Source organism: Erinaceus europaeus, chromosome 13, assembly GCF_950295315.1.
Source record: "Erinaceus europaeus chromosome 13, mEriEur2.1, whole genome shotgun sequence".
Classification (NCBI taxonomy): domain Eukaryota; kingdom Metazoa; phylum Chordata; class Mammalia; order Eulipotyphla; family Erinaceidae; genus Erinaceus; species Erinaceus europaeus.
In genome coordinates, this window is record NC_080174.1 from 90,489,161 (window position 1) to 90,509,440 (window position 20,280).

A 20,280-nucleotide genomic window follows, 5' to 3' on the forward strand; every position below is an offset into this window, starting at 1 on the left:
TATTTTATTTATTTATTACTTTTGTTGCTCTTGTTTTGTTGTTGTAGTTATTATTGATGTCATTGTTGTTGGATAGGACAGAGAGAAATGGAGAGAGGAGGGGAAGATAGAGCGGGAGAGAAAGACAGACACCTGCAAAGGTGCTTCACCGCCTGTGAAGTGACTTCCCTGCAGGTGGGGAGCCGGGGGCTCAAACCAGGATCCCTCCGATGGTCCTTCTGCTTAGCGCCACCTGCGCCTAACCTGCTGCGCTACCGCCCGACTCCCACACGCCTACTTTTTAAGGAAGGTGGGACTCCACCCTGAAGATCTTTTTACAATTTTGAATATTTGATTTTTTTTCAGTATACGTTTTTAGTGAAATCTGTAATTAATGTCTGATTTTGTGGCTAAGTAAAATAATATACTGTATCTCAATTATAGATGCAATTACAGTTTTATGCATTAAAATGTCATTAATTTATTATTTATTATATTACAGTCATACAGCAATGAAAATCCCTAAGGGCAAAAACAGTCAGAATGGTAGAAAATCTCAAGAATGTGAAGTATACAACAAATTATTTACTTATTCAATTCATCTTCAAGAACTTGAAAGAATTCCCAGTGGAGAGAAACCCTATAAATGTAAACTATGTAGTAAAACATTCAGTTGTTCCCGTAGTCTTCAGACACATGAAAGAATTCACAGTCGAAAGAAACCCCCTCAATGTAAACTATGTAGTAAAACATTCAGTTGTTCCCGTAGTCTTCGGATACATGAAAGAATTCACAGTGGAGTGAAACCCTATAAATGTAAACTATGTAGTAAAACATTCAGACAATCCAGTACTCTTCGGACACATGAAAGAATTCACAGTGGTGAGAAACCCTATGAATGTAAACAGTGTAGTAAAAAATTCAGGCTATCCAGTCATCTTCGGCAACATGAAAGATTTCACAGTGGAGAGAAACCCTATGAATGTAAACTATGCAATAAAACATTCAGCAAGTTCTATCATCTTCAAACACATGAAAGAACTCACAGTGGAGCGAAACCCTATGAATGTAAACAGTGTAATAAAACATTTGGACAGTCCAGTCATCTTCGGAGACATGAGCTAATTCACAGTGGAGAGAAACCCTATGAATGTAAACTATGTAGTAAAACATTCAGGCAACCCAGGCATCTTCTGGAGCATGAACGAACTCACAGTGGATTTAAACCCTATAAATGTAAACTATGTAGTAAGACATTCGTAGGATCCAGTTATCTTCGGCAACATGAACAAACTCATAGTGGAGAGAAACCCTATGAGTGTAAACAGTGTAGTAAAAGATTCAGTTGTACTGGTAGTCTTCAGAGACATGAAAAAATTCACAGTGGAGAGAAACCCTATGAATGTAAACTATGTAATAAAACATTCAGTTTTTCTGGTAGTCTTCAGAAACATGAAAGAATTCACAGTGGAGAGAAACCCTATGAGTGTAAACAGTGTAGTAAAACATTCAGTTGTTCCAGTGCTCTTCGGACACATGAAAGATCTCACAGTGGAGAGAAACCCTATGAATGTAAACTATGTAGTAAAACATTCAGGCAATCCAGTCATCTTCGGCAACATGAAAGATCTCACAGTGGAGAGAAACTCTATCAATGTAAACAATGTAGTAAAAGATTCATTTGTTCCAGTAGTCTTTGGGCACATGAAAGAATTCACAGTGGGGAGAAACATTATGAATGTAAACAGTGTAGTAAAACATTCAGGCAATCCAGTAGTCTTCGGAGACATGAAAGATCTCACAGTGGAGAGAAACCCTATGAATGTAAACAGTGTAGTAAAACATTCAGGAAATCCAGTAGTCTTCGGATACATGAAAGATCTCACAGTGGAGAGAAACCCTATCAATGTAAACAATGTAGTAAAAGATTCATTTGTTCCAGTAGTCTTCAGACACATGAAAGAATTCACAGTGGGGAGAAACACTATGAATGTAAACAGTGTAGTAAAACATTCAGTTGTTCCAGTAATCTTCGGAGACATGAAAGAATTCACAGTGGAGAGAAACCCTATGAGTGTAAACTATGTAATAAAACATTCAGTTGTGGTGGTAATCTTCGGACACATGAAAGAATTCACAGTGGAGAGAAACACTATGAATGTAAACAATGTGGTAAAGCATTCAATTACTCCAGTAGTCTTCAGATACATGAAAGAATTCACAGTGGAGAGAAACCCTATGAATGTAAACAATGTGGTAAAGCATTCAATTACTCCAGTAGTCTTCAGACACATGAAAGAATTCACAGTGGAGAGAAACCCTATGAATGTAAACAATGTGGTAAAGCATTCAGTTACTCCAGTAGTCTTCAGACACATGAAAGAATTCACAATGGAGAGAAACCCTATGGATGTAAACTGTAGTAAAACATTCAGTAGGTATGGTAATCTTAGGAGACATGAAAGAATTCACAGTAGAGAAACCCCATAAATGTAAAGTATATAATAAAAGTTTCATGTTTTCCAGTGATCTTCAGAGACATGAAAGAATTCACAGTGGAGAGACCCTTGAAAAACTAGTCTCGACGTTTCTACCTATCAGCAGTTGTTCTGTCTATGGAGGTCATAATAGCCCCCAAACCCAAAATTTGCTTAACTGACAAAAACTGCCAGGGACTGCGGTCAAATTCCCTGACAAACAGGTCTGAAATTTAGGTGACTCCCCCAGCTCCCTCCTCCTGATGTGTATAAAAATAATCTGCCTCATATGCCACTATTGGGAAGTGCATGTAGCCCACACTTCAGCTTGCTCCAATAAAGGATCTTTGCTTTTCCAAGTGATTCTGGCCTCTCTTCAGGAACGGGATTTAAAAATCTGGGCATAACACGTACCTCCTTAGAACATAGCTCCATCCTCGTCTCTTTTTTCTTTTGCTTCGAGTGTTATTGTTGGGGCTCAGTGACTGCACTAGGAATCCACTACTCCTGGAAGCCATTTTTTCCCTTTTGTTGTATAACTGCTATGCTCAGTCACTAACCCCTAACATGCCCCAGACACATGGTTTCGGTTCAAAATTGTTTTGAATCTGGGGCCCAGATCAAATTAATGGGGTTTATAGCTGATGGTATTTACACACCTTTCCCATTTTTGGAAGCTGCCCTCTTCCCTAATCTAGCTTTTTAGCCCTTTTTCCAGCCATGATATCTCAAACAATAACTTGGGTCCATCTGCATATCATATGTCAGGCTCTTAAAAAAAAGAAACTAGTATAATCATGGGCCCTTTGGAATATAACAAAAATAGGCCTACTAACTCTACAAAAAGGAGACCCCCAAATCTTCATCTGCACTATTCCAGCCTTTAGGTTCATTGTTGTATGCTTTACATTGGGTTGTTCTAGTTCTCCCCCGCCAAGAGAATTGAATCAGTCCTGCTAATTTTGTGGGCCTACTTGGCCCGCCCCACGGAACCCCAAGAGGGTTCCTGAGTTCGAGTGTTAGAGAGAGAGTGCTTGCGCCGCCGCAAAGAGACAACAGAGTTCTGTTTGGTGATTAGTTTGTCTTAGTTTATAAATCGTTGTTCCTGAATAAAGAAATACAGCTTCCCTGCCCAGCCGTTGTCTCCGCGTCTCTGTTATCCGCCCGTGAAGCTAGCCTGGCCAGCAAGAGCCTCCGAATTTTTAACAAATGGCGCCCACGTGGACCTGACCTGCGCATCTCTCAGATAAGTGAAGACAATTTGGCTACCTATGTACTATGGCCTTCTCTTCTGCTTGTGAAGAGATCTCCAAAGGCCTCTGCTCTTTCTTCACGAGACTGTTTTGCTGTTTCTGGAACATTTATCTCTGGACCACTCTGGTTTCCACTCGGTTGGTCGAACTCAGAACAGCCAGCGAGAATAGCCAGTGGGTGGGAGGCGAGGTGCGGAGCTGCTGTTTCCACCTGGTTAAACAGCCAGCCAGCCAGCTGCGCCCAGACAACCCCGCACACCGCGCCCGCAGCCCCACAACCCCGCAGCCCGCAGGAGGCTGACGCCAGCACGCAGGAGCCCGATGCCACCATGCAGGAGCCTGATGCCACCACACAGGCCAGCCCACAGGAGCCGGCTCTCCACCGTGTGGCACAGGGCACTGGACGTGTGATCCCTCCACACTGCTCGGCCACTGCAAGCAGGGCAGCAGACATGGCAGGGCCATGGGGCAGGGCTGCGGCAACCTATCATGGTCGCCACCCCTGGGCACCTAGGCCCACGCCTTCTACAAAGCTGGCCCGCTTGCCCTCTTGCTATGAATTCTGGAACGATCCCAGTCCTCCTGGACCCCCGGGCTCCCTGCCGAAACTGGGCACACAAGATCTCCAGCTGCCGGTCCGGTCTGAAGGCAGACAAGCTGGAGTACACAGAGATTCGTGCAGAGATCGCAACCTGCAATTCCTAGAAGTGAACCTGCGTGGGAAGCCACCTCTGGATGGTGAACCCCCCCCCCAACAACTAAGACAGTACAGATTTAAATTCGTGTTTAAAATGACATGTCTTCGTAACAAAGGTTTCTCTATTTGTGTATTAATGACCATGTTTATGTGTATGTTTAAAGTTTGGTAAACAATAACTTTAAGGTTAAAAATGTAACTTTAAGGCTAAATTCTTACTAGGCAAAGTTAAATGAAAAAGGTTTTCAACGTAATTCTCATAAAGATAAAATTAACTTACATTTAAAGTCTGAGGTAAAAATTAGTTAACAATCAATATATTTTAACTAAGTTGGTCTAAACAAAAGGTTAAATAGACTTGTTGATATGTAAAACTCTCCATTACCCTCTCTATTAGAAATGGTAGATCGCACAATGGCTATGCTAATTATTCTCATGCCTGAGGTTTCCTTTCCTGAGTACAATGTGACTCCATCTTGAATGGGTGTAACAAAAGGTTAAAAGATGTTGTTGCTATGTAAAAGTCTCAAATTCCTTCTCTATTAGAAATATGCTAATAACAAGTTTTGTTTCATAGTAAGTAAATTGCAGCCAGCTGCCTTTGGGACTCTAGGCCGTTCCCCACCCCCATGCAAATGTCCGTCGAGACAAGTACGCCCCCCAGAGGCAAGAAAGTACGCCCCCCCAGAGGCAAGAAATGTTTTTTTTAAGCTGATAAAGTTTTGCCCACAGAGGCAAAAATGGCCCCCTCAGGCCTTCCCTTGGCAGCACACTGGTTCTTGTTACTTGCTTACATGTTTCTCCATGTTTGTGCCAGTTTCTTTTTTAAAATTGCCTGTACGATATAGGTTTCTATTCACCCCACACCCTTGATACTGTAGTCAATTAGTTAAAAAGAAAAGGGGTATTGTTGTATGCTTTACATTGGGTTGTTCTAGTTCTCCCCCGCCAAGAGAATTAGATCAGTCCTGCTAATTTCACGGACCCGCTTGGCCCCGCCCCAAGGAACTCCGAGAGGGTTCCTGAGTTCGAGAGTAAGAGAGAGAGTACTTGCGCCGCCACAAAGAGACAGCAGAGTTCTGTTTGGTGATTATTTGTGTTACTTTATAAATCGTTGTTCCTGAATAAAGAAATACAGCTTCCCTGCCCAGCCATATGTCTCTGGTCGTCTCTGTTACCCGCCCGTGAAGCTAGCCCAGCCAGCTAGAGCCCACCGAATTTTAACAACAGTTCATGATTAGTCAACAATTAATTTGGCTCTATATGTCAACTCTACTCACAGCCACCAGGTTTAGATGCTACCATAATGCCAACCGGTCTTCCCTGGGTAAATGACCCCACCAGTGTGTCCTGGAGCCCCACATTATCCCAGAGCCCTGCCCCACTCGGAGAAGAGAGAGGCTGGGAGTATGGATTGACCTGTCAATGTCCATGTTGACCAGGGAAGCAATTCCAGAATCCAGACATTACACCTTCTGCACCCCATAATGACCCTGGGTCCATACCCCCAGAGGGATAAAAAATAGGGAAGCTGTCAAGGGAGGGGCTGGGGTATGGAGATCTGGGGGTGGGAATTGTGTGGAGTTTTTCTTATGGCTTTTCCAGATTTTTTTACAAATAAAAATTTTTTAAAAGTTTCATGAGAGTCAGGCAGTATTGCAGTGGGTGAAGCGCATGTGGCGTAAAGCGCAAGGACCAACGTAAGGATCCCGATTAGATCCCATGGCTCCCTACCTGCAAGGGAGTTGCTTCACAGGTAGTGAAGCAAGTCTGCAGATGTCTATCTTTCTCTTCCCCTCCATTTCTCTCTGTCCTATCCAACAATGATGACATCATAAACCACAACAACAGTAACTACAACAATAAAAAACAAGGGCAACAAAAGGTAATAAGTATTTTTTTTAAAGTTTTGGGGTGTGGGAGTCTCCAGAAAATTAGGGCTTGCCTAACCCCACAATCCTGCTACCACTTCCTGTATGGGGCAAGGTCAAACGGGAGTCCTGAGATGAGGAATGAGTGCTGAGGGGTAGGGAGGTCTGTGCCATAGACACAGCAACTATTTTGTTTGAGGCATATATATTTCACATCACCAGCTAAACAGTAGGCAAGCGGTAACATAAATTCAAGCAGCACCTGGTATTAATGAACTTCTGTATATTTTGGTTTATTCAGTACCCAGCAAAACCACGGTCAAGTCAGAATGTTCTGCTAATCTTTGCAGCATAACTGGGGAAGTTGCGGGTTCAACCAAAGGCCATGGTGTTCTTGCCCATGCTTTCTCCTGGCAGCCTTGTTTATCAAGGGCCTGAAGGAAACTTGCCTTTTCATGGTCCTCTACATCTCTCCTTTTTTATTATTTAAAAATGAAGTTTACTTTGTGGATGTACTTGGAGGGCATGCACTTGTGCCCAGAGATTTTGCAGCTGCTGAACAACCAAACAGAGGAATAAAGGGAGGCACAACATAATCATTAGAAGCATGAGTAGAGAGACAGATAAACCTATTAACATATGCCAGAGTTGAGAGGGTCGAACCAATTGATTTAAAATACCCACCAGGTCAACCCCAAGATCATTCTCCGCCAGCTTAGGGGCCTTTTGAGTATCAATTATTTCTTTACTCGAGACTATCCAAACTGATGGCATATCATGGCATATCCCTGTAACATGATTCTGTCCCAGGGATATTTAATGGCATTGTAGGTATGGTTAGTAATACAGATCCATTTAAAGTCAGCATGGTATTGCAGGGTCCCTCTTTTAGTGCTTATACTTGGTAAATAATTACTTGAACAGTGTCCCATAAAGCATTAAGCCTGCCTTCTAACTTTTTATCTTTGTTTTCCTGGGTTCCTAAAGCGAGACTAACATTCTTAGCTAACCAGTCAACGCCCATGTTCAGCAGGGAAGCAATTACAGAAGCCAGACCTTCCACCCTCTGTGGAACCCACAACGACCCTGGATCCATACTCCCAGAAAGATAGAGAATGGGAAGGCTATCAGGGAGGGAATGGGATATGGAACTGTACCCCCTCTTATTCTAAGGTTTTGTTAATGTCTCCTTTCTTAAATAAACATAAATTTAAAAAAAGAAATAGAGCAGTTCTTACATGTCACATTCCAATGGCTGCCCTCTTTGGTAATAGAAACATTTCCTGACACAAGTCCCCAGTGGAAGGGCATGCAGGCCCTTGTAGATCTGGGATTTTTGGTCTATCCCTGCTTTTGAGATCATAACATTGTCATCTTTCCCAGAGACATTATCAGGCCCTGTTTCATTGTCTTTTGTCATAGCCAGGGCCAATTTCCAAATTTAGGACTGGAGCTTACCACCCTTGACCCCCCCCCCCCCATAGTCCTTCAGTCATCCCAAATCCACCGCCTCCCAGGTCGTTCACGTCTTCTTTTGTATTCAGGACACCCAAGTGATATTGTCTCTAGTCCAGTAAATAGCGTTTGTGGCTCTGCACAATGGCCAAGGAGGCTGTTGGGTATAGTTCCTGGTAGTCTTCTCTCAGATTAGGACAGGTTGGGGGGGGTGGTTTCAGAAACAATCTCAATTCCATTAGGCAACGTGCATCCCTTAACTTTCCATTCAATGATAATATATGTTGCTTGAAGAAAAAAAGTGTGATTCACCTCGATCTCTATTATTAGAGGAATACAAGGCAAGACATAATGTATCTTTTGGAAGTCCAAACACCCAGTAACAGTAGTGTCACTGTTGGTATGAAGGCAAATATGCAGATCAGAGCTAAGCCCTTCAAAATCAAAACGAGTGTTCCTTTCCCAAGTTATGTGTTCAGCAGAGTGACCTCCCACTATTTGTGTGGTATTGGTGTACACCGGAATCTCCTCACCATTCCATGGCTGCCTGAAGTAGTGGATTGTCTGGAACATATGTCCAGAACTGCTCCCCACGAACTGGGCAGGCTGTCAGCACCAAGAGGGCAAGGAATAATGTCATGGGTGTAGGGTTTTACCAGCTTGCTAGACAAATATAGCAGCCCTTCCTGTCAGGTTAGGATATGGTGTCATCCTTGCTGGGCCTTCAGTGTCTGCCAGTGTCATCCTCTCCATTCCGGCCACCATCTCTCTCAGGTCCTTCATTTTCGTGCATTCCGTCTCCTTTTCTTTCACTTGCCTGACGCACCTTTCTGGTAGCCAGCGGGCTTCATTATCTGTACAGGAGAAAACACAAACATGCCCTCGTCCCCATATGAGGATGGAATCTGGTCCTTTCCAGGACACTGTCAGGGGGTCTTTCCATTTAACCAGTGTGTATCCACTGTTAGTTGTGGTTTTTGAGAACCTGTCACTGGCAGATTTTTCTTGTGCATCCTAATTTAAAGTCTTAATGGTAAAGAGTGCTCTATTAAGAATATTGTGTAGAGTCTGTGGTCCTGTCTCCCCCTTTTTATTTTTCAAAAGCACATGAATTGTCTGTTTCAGCATTCTATATTGGGCAGTACACCAGCTCCCCCCTCCTTAACTCTGCGGTCTCTTTTTGCATCTATGTTCATCAGAGATATTGGTCTGTAGTTTTCTTTTTTGGTTGTGTCCCTGTCTGCTTTTGGTATCAGGGTGATGTTGGCTTCATAGAAGCTGGCAGGGAGTATTCCAGTGTATTCAATCTTCTGGAAGACTTTTACAAGTAGAGGTGTTCGTTCTTCTTTGAAGGTTTTTAGAATTCATTTGTAAAACCATCTGGCCCAGGACTTTTATTTTGGGGAGAGGGAGATTTTTGATAACTGTTTCAATTTCATTAGCTGTGATGGGCCTGTTCATGTTATCCACTTCCTCTTTACTTAGTTTTGGAAGTTGGTAGGTATCTAGGAAATCGTCCATTTCTTCCAGGTTCTCTAGCTTGGTGGCATATAGTTGTTCATAGAACCCTCGCATGATATGTTGAATTTCTGCAGTGTCTATTGTGATATCTCCTCTTTCATTTACTATCCGATTTATTTGGGTCTTCTCCCTTTTTTGTTTTGAGTCTGGCTAAAGGTTTGTCGATTTTCTTTACTCTTTTGAAGAACCAACATTTACTTTTGTTGATCTTTTGTATGATTTTCCTATTCTCAATGTTATTTATTTCTGCCCTGACTTTAGTGACTTCTGTCCTGGTTGCTTTAGTGTTCCTTTGTTGTTCTTCTTCTAGGTCTGTGTTTGTTCTTTTTCTTGTTTCCTAATGTGTGCTTGTATAGCTATGAACTTCCCTCTTAGGACTGCTTCAGCTGTGTCCCAAATATTTTGATAGCTTGTGTCTTCATTTTCATTGAACTCTTGAAACATTTTGATTTCTTCCTTGATTTCCTCTTTGACCCAGAAGTTGTTAAGAAGTGTACTGTTGAGCTTCCACATTTTGGCACTGTTACTAATCTTTTGTTGATTGTTAAGTGTTAGTTTATTTCCACTGTGGTCTGAGAAGATGCTTGGGATGATTTCATTGCTCTTGAATTGGCTGATGCTGTCTTTGTGGCCTAACATATGGTCTATCCTTGACAATGACCCATGTGGATTTGAGTAAAATGTGTATTCCAGTTTCTTAGGGTGAATGACTCTGAAAATGTCCAATAGTTCTAGTTTATCTCTTCATTTAGCTGCCTTATGTCTTTATTGATTTTCTGCCTGGATGATCTGTCAAGTTGAGAGAGTGGGGTGTTGAAGTCCCCTACTATGATTGTGTTACTGTTAATATATTGCTAGACGTTTGATGTATTTAGATGGCTTCTCATTGGGTGCATAGATATTAATAATTGTTAAGTCCTCTTGATTGACTGATCCTCTGAGCATTAAGTAGTGTCCATTCCTATGTTTTTTAATCTTATCTATTTTAAAGTCTATCATGTCAGATATGAGAATAGCTGCTCCTGCCCTTTTTTGTGTGCCATCAGCTTGTATGATAGTTTTCCATCCTTCACTTTAAGTCTGTGTTTGTCTTGTTGAGTTAGGTGTGTTTCCTGTAGACAGCATATTGTGGGTTGTGTTTTCTGATCCATCTTCCTACTCTGTGTCTTTTAATAGGTGAATTCAGGCTATTGACATTTATGGATATCAAAGATTGAAGATATTTGAATGACATTCTTTTAGAGTTTTAGAGTGTTTTGATATATGTCCTATTTATGGTGGTCTGGTTGTTTATAGGAGACCTTTCAGAACTTCTTTCAGGGCAGGCTTGGTGATGGTTGCTTCCTTCAACTGTTGCTTGTCTGAGAAGGTTTTGATGCCTCCATCTAGTCTGAATGACAGTCTAGCAGGATATAGTATTCTTGGCTGAAAGCCTTTCTCATTGAGCACTTGATAGATATCTTGCCATTCTCTTCTGGCCTGTAGTGTTTGTATGGAGAAGTCTGCTGCTAATCTTATGGGTTTTCCTTTGTAGGTGACTCTTTGTTTTTCTCTTGCAGCCTTGAGGATCCTTTTTTATCCTTATTCCTTTCCATTCTAAGTATGATATGTCTTGGTGTCTTTAGGTCTGGGTTAATTCTGTTTGGGACCCTCTGGGCTTCTTGAATCTTTATGTCTTTCATGTTGTCTAGACTAGAGAAATTTTCAGCTATTATGGCCTGGAAAATGCTTTCTTCCTCTCCTCTTTCTTCCTCTGGTATGCCAATAATGCATATATTGTTTTTTTTTTAATTTTTTATTTAAGAAAGGATTAATGAACAAAAACATAAGGTTGGAGGGGTACAACTGCACACAATTCCCACCACCCAATCTCCATAACCCACCCCCTCCCATGATAGCCTTCCCATTCTCTAGCCCTCTGGGAGCATGGACCCAGGGTCATTGAGGGTTGCAGAAGGTAGAAGATCTGGCCTCTGTAATTGCTTCCCTGCTGAACATGGGCGTTGACTGGTTGGTCCATATTCCCAGTCTGCCTCTCTTTTTCCCTAGTAAGGTGTGTCTCTGGGGAAGCTGAGCTCCAGGACATATTGGTGGGGTCTTCAATCCAGGGAAGCCTGGCCAGCATCCTGGTGGCATCTGGAACCTGGTGATTGAAAAGAGAGTTAACATATGAAGCCAAACAAATTGTTGAGAAATCATGGATCCCAGGCTTGGAATAGTGGAGAGGAAGGGTTAGGGAGTTACTCACTGCAAACTCTAGTGTACTTCTGCTTTCAGGTATATATTTTGCATTAGTTTATTGGTACGTGTGAACATAACCTCTCTCTCACAGAAACTGGTGTATATCTAGGTTATGGGACTTTGTTAGAAAGTGAACTACCTGAGATGAAATTAGAATATACTATAAAAGGAAAGGTCTCACCCGAGTAATGAAGCTGAAGGGTTGTCATTCCACACGTGAAGTCTCTGGACACAGTCTGAGGTGAAGCAAGTTGAGGTGGCAATCGTTGCCTTGCGTATATTGTTTCTTATGAAGTCATCCCATAGGATTCTGTTGTTTTCAGCATCTCTTAATCTCTTTTTGAGATCTCTTACTTCTTTTTTAGTTGTCTCTAATTCATCCTCAATCTTGCTAATTCTGTCTTCAGCCTCATAGATTCTTTTTTTTAACTAAAATAGACATTTATTTATTTATTTATTATGGTTTTTAATATTTATTCCATTTTGTTGCCCTTCTTTTATTGTTGTATTTTTTTTTTCAAGGCCACAGTATTTGCCTATTTTATTTTATTTTATTTTATTCTTATTCCCCAGTTCCCCATTTAACAATACAACCCCCACTATGTCATTTATCATCCTTCATGGACCTGTATTCTCCCCACCCACCCACCCCAGAGTCTTTTACTGTGGTGCAATATGCAAATTCAATTTCAGGTTCTACGTGTGTTTTCTTTTCTAGCCTCATAGATTCTATTCTCTCTGCCCTCTACTGTTTTCTGGAGTTCATCTATTTTGTTGCCCTGCCCTGATAATGTTTTAGTTTGTTCAGCTAGTTGCATTCTTAGCTCAGCGATTTCAGCTTTCAGCTCTCTAATAACCATGAGATAATTAGTATTTTCTTCCATATTCTCATTTGTTGTTCCTGCATTTCTGATTACAATTTTTTCAAATTCTTTACTCACTCCTGTTATTATTTCCTTAGCTAATGTTTGGATGTTGAACTCGTTGTTTTGTGCTTCACCCTCTGGAGGACTTTTAGCAGGACTCTTGTCCTGGTTCGATTCTCCAATATTTCTTCTTGTTGTTTTAACCATTTTATATATTATGTTATGAGTTCCCTTTATCAGTACTTTTCAAATTATTGATCACTATTGCCTGGATTGACTTGTGTCTAAGAAAGTTAATTAAAGGGTTCACAGTGGTGGAAGTTAACAGTTGTTTCAATCCTAGAGTTGGAGCTCAGTGGTTTAAAAGCCTCCCCCCTTTTTTTTTCTTCCCTGTAGGCTATGGCAGCCTGAGGGCTTTTAAACTATCAGTAGGCTTTTTAGCTTAATCACTGACTCCTGACCAAGAGATAAAGCAGGGTGTGGCAGAGATAATCCAGTGGTTATTCAAAGAGATTTTCATAGCACCTCAGCTATGCCACCAAGTGCATAGCTTCTGAGTTTCCCCGGTTAGATCTCTGTCCCCTGGTGTCCCTCCCTGTTGCTGCTCCAGATTCTGAGGGTAGTAGCAATGGAGATCAGAGTTGCACTTGGTGAGTCTCTGGGGAGTCCTCTCCTCCCTTAAGCTGTCCCCTTGTTGGTGGAGCAGACTGAATGTGGTGTCTCAACTGATAAACTGCTGAACTCTTAGCAGTCACTTAATCTCTACTTAGGCTCCTGTCTCCTCTCTTCTCTGTCACCAGCCACACGTGTTTGTACTCACCGGTGATTTACTGGGTTCCTGTGGTCATTCTAGTCCTGTCTTGTTTCGGTCCCTGGTGGTCTCCTTTGGTATTCCTTAGTTGATCTGGGAGAGGAGAGGGGAGGAGAGGAGAGAAAGCGATCTGCTGCTCGTAGCTCCGCCTCCGGAAGTCGAATCCAAATCAAATAACTCTGAATCATGCTCTAGAAGTTGGTACATTGATTAGAATATTGGACTCTCTTTCATGAGGCCCTAGTACAATCCCTGGCATCTCATGTGACAGAGAGATATCCCTATTCTCACTCTTCCCCCTCTATAGTTTTGTAATTAGTAAATGATAAAACCTTATGGCTGTGTGGGAGTACAAGTGAAAGGGTGCTCATGTTGCCACATAAAATTACTGAGATTCTATATATTCTAGTTCTCACATGCACGGGGTTGTGTGTGGGGTGTGGTGGAGTGGAGGGTGTCGGGGTGGGAGCACTCTTCGCAAGTGGTGGAGCAGTTTTGGACATTTTCTTCCGATTTATAATGTAAAGTTTATATAGGTAAAGAGAATTTGATAGGGAGAGTGAAGTAGAAGGCAACTAGAATTGAACCTATAGCCCCTGGGGACTTAGAGCTCAAAGTCTGGTGTATCTTTTTAGTACCTTCAGTTCTTCTCATTAAAAGGAAATAAACATGAATTTCATTTATTATATATGAATAACAATTTAATATGACACAAACACACAGAGATAGAGATATCTCTACTTCACTTTCTACCTCAATTTTCTTATTAAATTCTCTTCACCTATATAAAACTCCAAAATATAAGAAAATGGCCACTGGGTGTAATGAATTTATAATGAAGCCACAGTGATAAAAAATAATAAAATATGGGATAAAAAAAGAACACATGATAATTATGATAAGTTTGTTAGAAATGAAACATCTCTAGCCACACATAGCTCTTTATAAAACTAACATCATTATGGAAGCATGGAAATTATACTATTTAGAGCGATCATACCACATTAGGCTTCTCTGTAGTGTCAGTGTCTAAAAAAAGTTAAAAATGAAAGAATATTGTGTAAATTAAATAAGTATTATCAGGTGCAGGGCAGTGAAAAGAAAAAATGGCTTTCTGCAACAGTGAATTCAGACTTCTCACACTGAGCTCAAGAAATAACCCTGGTGGCAGAAAAAAAGAAGAGGACAAGAGGAAGAACTGTTATCTAGTAATCTACATCCTCCTCAATTTCTTTCTATTATAGGAAGTAACATATAATTTATAAACACAAAAAAATGCTATGAGGAGGAGGGAGCCATTGTGGAAAGTCTGTGGCAGTGAAAGGGTCTTATATTCCTTAAGATGCACTTGGATGTTAGAATAGTAACCAAAAAATCTATAGAAGTCATCTTCAGGGGAGTCGAGTGGTAGCACAAGGGCAAAAAGCACAAGGACCCCAGTTTGAGTCTCCGGCTCCTCACCTGCAGTGGAGTTGCTTCACAAGCAGTGAAGCAGGTCTGCAGTTGTCTGTCTTTGTCTCTTTCACTCTCCCTTTGTATCTCCCCTACCCCACCCATTTCTCTTGGTCTCAATCCTTTATTTTATAAATAAAAAAGTATTTTAAAAATCTACTTTAAAAAAGAGTTCCATCAGAGATGAGTCAGAAGGTGGGTTCACTGTTCTTAACAGCTGCATAGTATTCCATTGTGCACATAAATATCACAGCTTTCTCAGACACTCAAATGTTAGCTATTACAAATTGTGCTATGAACATAGGTGTATATATATATATATATATATCTTTTTGGTTGGGTGTTATGGTGTCCTTGGGGCATATCCCTAGGAGAGCAATAACTTGAGTTATACAAAAGGTCCATGTTATAGCCTTTGGAACAATTTACATTCTCACAGTGCAGTGCAGAAGGATTCCTCTGTCCCCCACAGCCTCTCCAGCATTTGTTGCTTCTGTCCTTTTTGATGTTTGCCATTCTCACAGGGATGAGGTGTTATCTCAGTGTTGTCTTTCTTTGATTTTCTCTGACAATCAACGACCTGGAGCAATTTTTCATGTATTTGTTAGCCTTTTGGATTTCTTCTGTGAAAGCAGATCTGCAGGTGTCTGTCTTTTTCTCCCCCTCTCTGCCTTACCCTCCTCTCTCCATTTCTTGGTGTCCTATCCAACAACTATGACATCAATCATGACTATGACAATAAAACAACAAGGACAGGGAGTTGGGCGGTAGCACAGCGGGTTAAGCGCATGTGGCGCAAAGCACAAGAACTGGTGGAAGGATCCCGGTTTGAGCCCCTGGCTCCCCACCTGCAGTGGAGTTGCTTCACAGGCGGTGAAGTAGGTCTGCAGGTGTCTATCTTTCTCTCCCCTTCTCTGTCTTCCCCTTCTCTCTCCATTTCTCTCTGTCCTATCCAACAACAATGACATCAGTGACAACAACAATAATAACTACAACAATAAAACAACAAGGGCAACAAAGGGAATAAATAAATACAAAAAAAAAGGGCAACAAAAGGGAATAAATAATAAATATTTTAAAAAGTCTAAGTGCCTGCGGAGATAGCATAGTGGTTATGCAAAATACTTCCATACTTGAGGCTTTCAATCCCCAGCATCAGGCTGCTGTGGTAAGGCATTACCTGGGAATATTATTGTGTATTCTCTCACCTAGAAGAGATAGCAGTAATACAGGTATAGTTGAAGTCATATTAGAAAGATGGAATAGAGAAGGTGGGTTCATTGCTCTTTTTTTGTTGTTGTTGTTGTTGGATAGGATAGAGAGAAATGGAGAGAGGAAGGGAAGCCAGAGAGGGCAAGAGAAAGATAGACACCTGCAGACCTGCTTCACTGCCTGTGAAGGGACTTCCTGTGCAGGTGGGGAGCTGGGGGCTCAAACTGGCATCCTCATGCCGGCCCTTGAGCTTGGCTCCACCTGTACTTTACCTGCTGTGCTACCACCCAGCTCCCACTGGTGAGAATTGTATCCCTCTTATCCTGTGGTGTTGTTGATCATTATTTTTTATTTATTTTTTTTTAAATAATTTATTTCTTTATTGGGGAATTAATGCTTTACATTCAACAGTAAATATAATAGTTTGTACATGCATAACATTCCCCAGATTCCCATTTAACAATACAACCCCCACTATTTCATTCATCATTTTTCATGGACCTGTATTCTCGCCACCCACCCACCCACCCCAGAGTCTTTTAATTTGGTGTAATACTCCAATTCCATTTCAGGTTTGACTTCTGTTTTTTTTTCTAATCTTGTTTTTCAACTTCGGCCTGAGAGTGAGATCATCCCATATTCATCCTTCTGTTTCTGACTTATTTCACTCAACATGATTTTTTCAAGGTCCATCCAAGATCGGCTGAAAACGGTGAAGTCACCATTTTTTACAGCTGAGTAGTATTCCATTGTGTATATATACCACAACTTGTTCAGCCACTCATCTGTTGTTGGACACCTGGGCTGCTTCCAGGTTTTGGCTATTACAAATTGTGCTGCCAAGAACATATGTGTACACAGATCTTTTTGGATGGGTGTGTTGGGTTCCTTAGGATATATCCCCAGGAGGGGAATTGCAGGGTTATAGGGTAGGTCCATTTCTAGCCTTCTGAGAGTTCTCCAGACTGTTCTCCACAGAGGTTGGACCAGTTGACATTCCCACCAGCAGTGCAGGAGGGTTCCTTTGACCCCACACCCTCTCCAGCATTTGCTGCTGTTAGGGTTCATTGCTCTTAATAGCTGCATAGTTCTTTTTTTTTTTTTTTTTTTTTAAAGGCCAGGTACTAGGATACAAAACAGTGTGGTCAATTATGTCCTGAGCAGTGCAAAAGACTGTTAAGTTATTATCAAAAATAGGATGTAGGGTAGGGGTATAGCATACTGGTTATGCAAAGAGACTTTCATGCCTGAGCCTCTCAATTCATACCAGATTTCAGGCTCAGGGGCAAAAAGTAAAAGTAAAAACAAACTAGCATAGCCACAGACCCTTTGGAATTTAACTAAAATATGCCTACTAGCTATCTACAAAATGGAGGAAAACTTCCCCCACCCCCGAACTATTCATCTGAACTATTCCAGCCTTTAGGTTCATGGTTAATCAACAATTTGTTTGGTTATATATGGTAACTCTCTTTTCAGCCAACAAGTTCCAGTTGCCTGCATGATGTCGACCTGACTTCCCTGGACAGTCCACCCCACCAATGTGTCTTGGAGCTCCACTTCCCAGAGCCCTTCCCAACTAGGGAAAGAGAAAAACAGGCTGCGAGTATGGATGGACCAGTCAATGCCCATGAATAAAAGGTACAATACCCTAGCTGTTCAATGTGAACAAAAGAGGTTATGGAAACATTTAGTGAGTTATCCTGCCTATTAGGACCATGACAAAGCCCAAAAATTCTACTGACATCTCTTTCCAACCCCTTCATTTTTCTTCAACAAAAGCATCCACAAAAATCTAGTAAAATGGGACTTGGGTGGTAGTGCAGCAGGCTACGCGCACATGGCACAAAGCTCAGAGAGCAGCCTAAGGATCCTGGTTCAAGCCCTGGCTCACCAACTGTGGTGAAGCAGGTCTGCAGGTGTATATCTTTCTCTCCCCCTCTATGTCTTCCCTACCTCTCCCCATTTCACTCTGTCCTATCTAACAACAAAGACATCAATAACAGCAACATCTATAAAAACAATAAAAAAAAAGGGCAACACAAGGGAAAATAAATACATTAAAAAAGGTTTAAAAAACTAGTAAAACAGGAGTCGGGCGGTGGCACAGTGGGTTAAGCGCACGTGGCACAAAGCGCAGGGACGGGCGTAAGGATCCCGGTTTGAGCGCCTGGCTCCCCACCTGCAGGGGAGTTGCTTCACGGGCGGTGAAGCAGGTCTGCAGGTGTCTATCTTTCTCTCCCCTCTCTCTCTGTCTTCCCCTCCTCTCTCCATTTCTCTCTGTCCTATCCAACAACAACAAAAAAAGCAACGTCAACAATGGCAATAATAACCGCAACGAGGCTGCAACAACTAGGGCAACAAAAAGGGGGGAAAATGGCCTCCAGGAGCGGTGGATTCATGGTGCAGGCACTGAGCCCAGCAATAACCCTGGAGGAAAAAAAAAAACTAGTAAAACGTCTATTAGAATTCTTACTTTATTCAAGTCTCACCTAAATACTGCTCAGAGATCTGTATTAGAACAGTAATATGGGGTCTGGGGGGTGGATGGAGCCAAGATGGCAGATTGAAGACACACCTGACATAATCTCTGCAAGGATGCTGCTTTAAACCTGGGAAAACCATTTCTAGGTCAGTGGCAGAGGAAGCATGTAGGAGAGTTCTAAGGAACCAAGGAAGAGCCATATACCCTGGCCCCCCCAGTTATCACTTCTAATAGGAATATTTTAACCCGGGTGCTTGCCCCTGCCCCCAGCTAACACATCTTATAGGAATATTTCTAAAGCTATGCAGACCTCCCACATTTAGTACTAGTATTAAATGAGAGTAAAATGTCTGAGCAATAATTCTAATTCTTTCTACCTGTTTTTAAAGCAGCTTGTAAAAATTCATAGAAAGTTGCACAGCAGAGTGGGGGTAGGGAGAATAACGACTATGCAAAGAAACTCTCATGCCTGAGGCTCTGAAGTCCCAGGTTCAATACCTACACCACCATAAGCCAGAGCTGAGCAGTGCTCTGTTAATTAAAAAAAAAAAAAGAAAAAGAAAAAAGAAAAGAAAGTTGTATAGAAAAGGGCCATGTTCACATGAACAGTAAGTCTGAGAATATGATCATAGCTGATGGGTTTGGGGGGCAATCTGGAAAAATTAATCAGAAGAAATTGTCCAGAGACAGTTCAAAGTGTCCAAAACTATGAAAGGACTAGAGAGCAAGTTGAGAATACAGAGCACATACCTGACCTTTCTAAGAATGGGACATTATGTGAGATGGGTCATGGCAACGACCATGACATCTCTGTGACAACGTGATGCCGCCAATAGCGTGTTCATGCCTCTGTGCTGACACAACAGTCACTAAATGCAGTGGTTGCTGAGTTCTTGGAACCTCATCAGCTTAAATGACTTCTGCCTGAAGTGTCAACCAAATACCAGACTTTGAAAATTATGCCAGGTATTTTTTTAAAAATATTTATTCATTTATTCCCTTGTGTTGCCCTTTTTTTTATTGTTGTAGTTATTATTGTTGTTATTGATGTCATTGTTGGATAGGACAGAGAGAAGTGAAGAGAGGAGGGGAAGACAGAGAAGGGGGAGAGAAAGACAGACACCTGCAGACCTGCTTCACCACTTGTGAAGTGATCCCCTGCAGGTGGGGAGCTGGGGGCTGGAACCGGGAGCTTTGCTTGGGTCCTTGTGCTTTATGCCACCAGCGCTTAACCCACTGTGCCACCGCCCGACTCCCCGCCAGGTATTTTTTTTCAGTGTCTAAAGCTATAAAACATGCTCAGTTTTTCACATAGCAGTTCAACCCCCACTAAGTCCTCCTCTGTCTCATGTTCCAGGACCAAAGCCCTGCCCTCCATTCCAGATGCGCCAGTCCGCAAGCGGTCAAGGCCAGAGGCCACAGCGATCAGCGCTGCTCCCCGCGGTGGGTCTGTGCCCCCATTCGCCCGCCGGCTCACGCCGCGCCCCTACAGGCCCGGAACCTCCCAGCAGCTCAGTGGTCCCCAAAGCAGGGGGAGGGGATGAGGGACCCAGACCAGCAGGGAGGCAGCGCAGAATGGCCAGAGGGGAGGCTGGCGCACCTCCCCGACACACGCAGAGCCCCAGGTCTTTAAGGCTGGTCATGCTGACACTTGCCCGGCTCCCGCCGCCACCAGCTGCCACCAGCTGCCACTGACCTGACGGGGTGCAGCCAACTCTGTATGACCGGACTGGCAGCTATGGCAACTGAAGCAGCCCCCCCCCCCCCCCATGCCACGTGGGCAGGACCCAGTTGGAGCCTCTTGGCCTGATGGAGCTGTAGTCCACAGAGATGCCTCTGCGCTGGAGCAGGGTGCTGCCTCTCTAGCCTGGTGGTTCAGGGTCAGCTTCTTGTGGTTTTTAAGGAGCAGGAAGCTTTAGATAATGAATTAGTGAGCTGTTCTGGACTTGATGGTCACTTA

At 42.5% G+C, this 20,280-nt stretch overlaps 4 protein-coding genes across 4 annotated transcripts in view; all 4 read left to right on the top strand.

The window, feature by feature from the left end:
* Positions 1–20,280, top strand: part of LOC103125919 (zinc finger protein 14-like) — a 241,505-nt gene that overhangs the window by 216,459 nt on the left and 4,766 nt on the right. The gene's annotated exons all lie outside the window — the stretch shown is intronic.
* LOC103127679 (zinc finger protein 709-like) overlaps positions 1–20,280 on the top strand; it is a 471,063-nt gene that overhangs the window by 11,496 nt on the left and 439,287 nt on the right. The window lies entirely within an intron of this gene.
* The window catches only part of LOC107523550 (zinc finger protein 709-like), a 596,771-nt gene that overhangs the window by 6,628 nt on the left and 569,863 nt on the right, over positions 1–20,280 (top strand). The window lies entirely within an intron of this gene.
* On the top strand, positions 492–2,469 carry LOC132542591 (zinc finger protein 709-like). The gene is given in 3 exon segments (XM_060205100.1): positions 492–1,576; positions 1,745–2,395; positions 2,397–2,469. Coding segments are annotated over 3 exon segments (1,809 nt in total).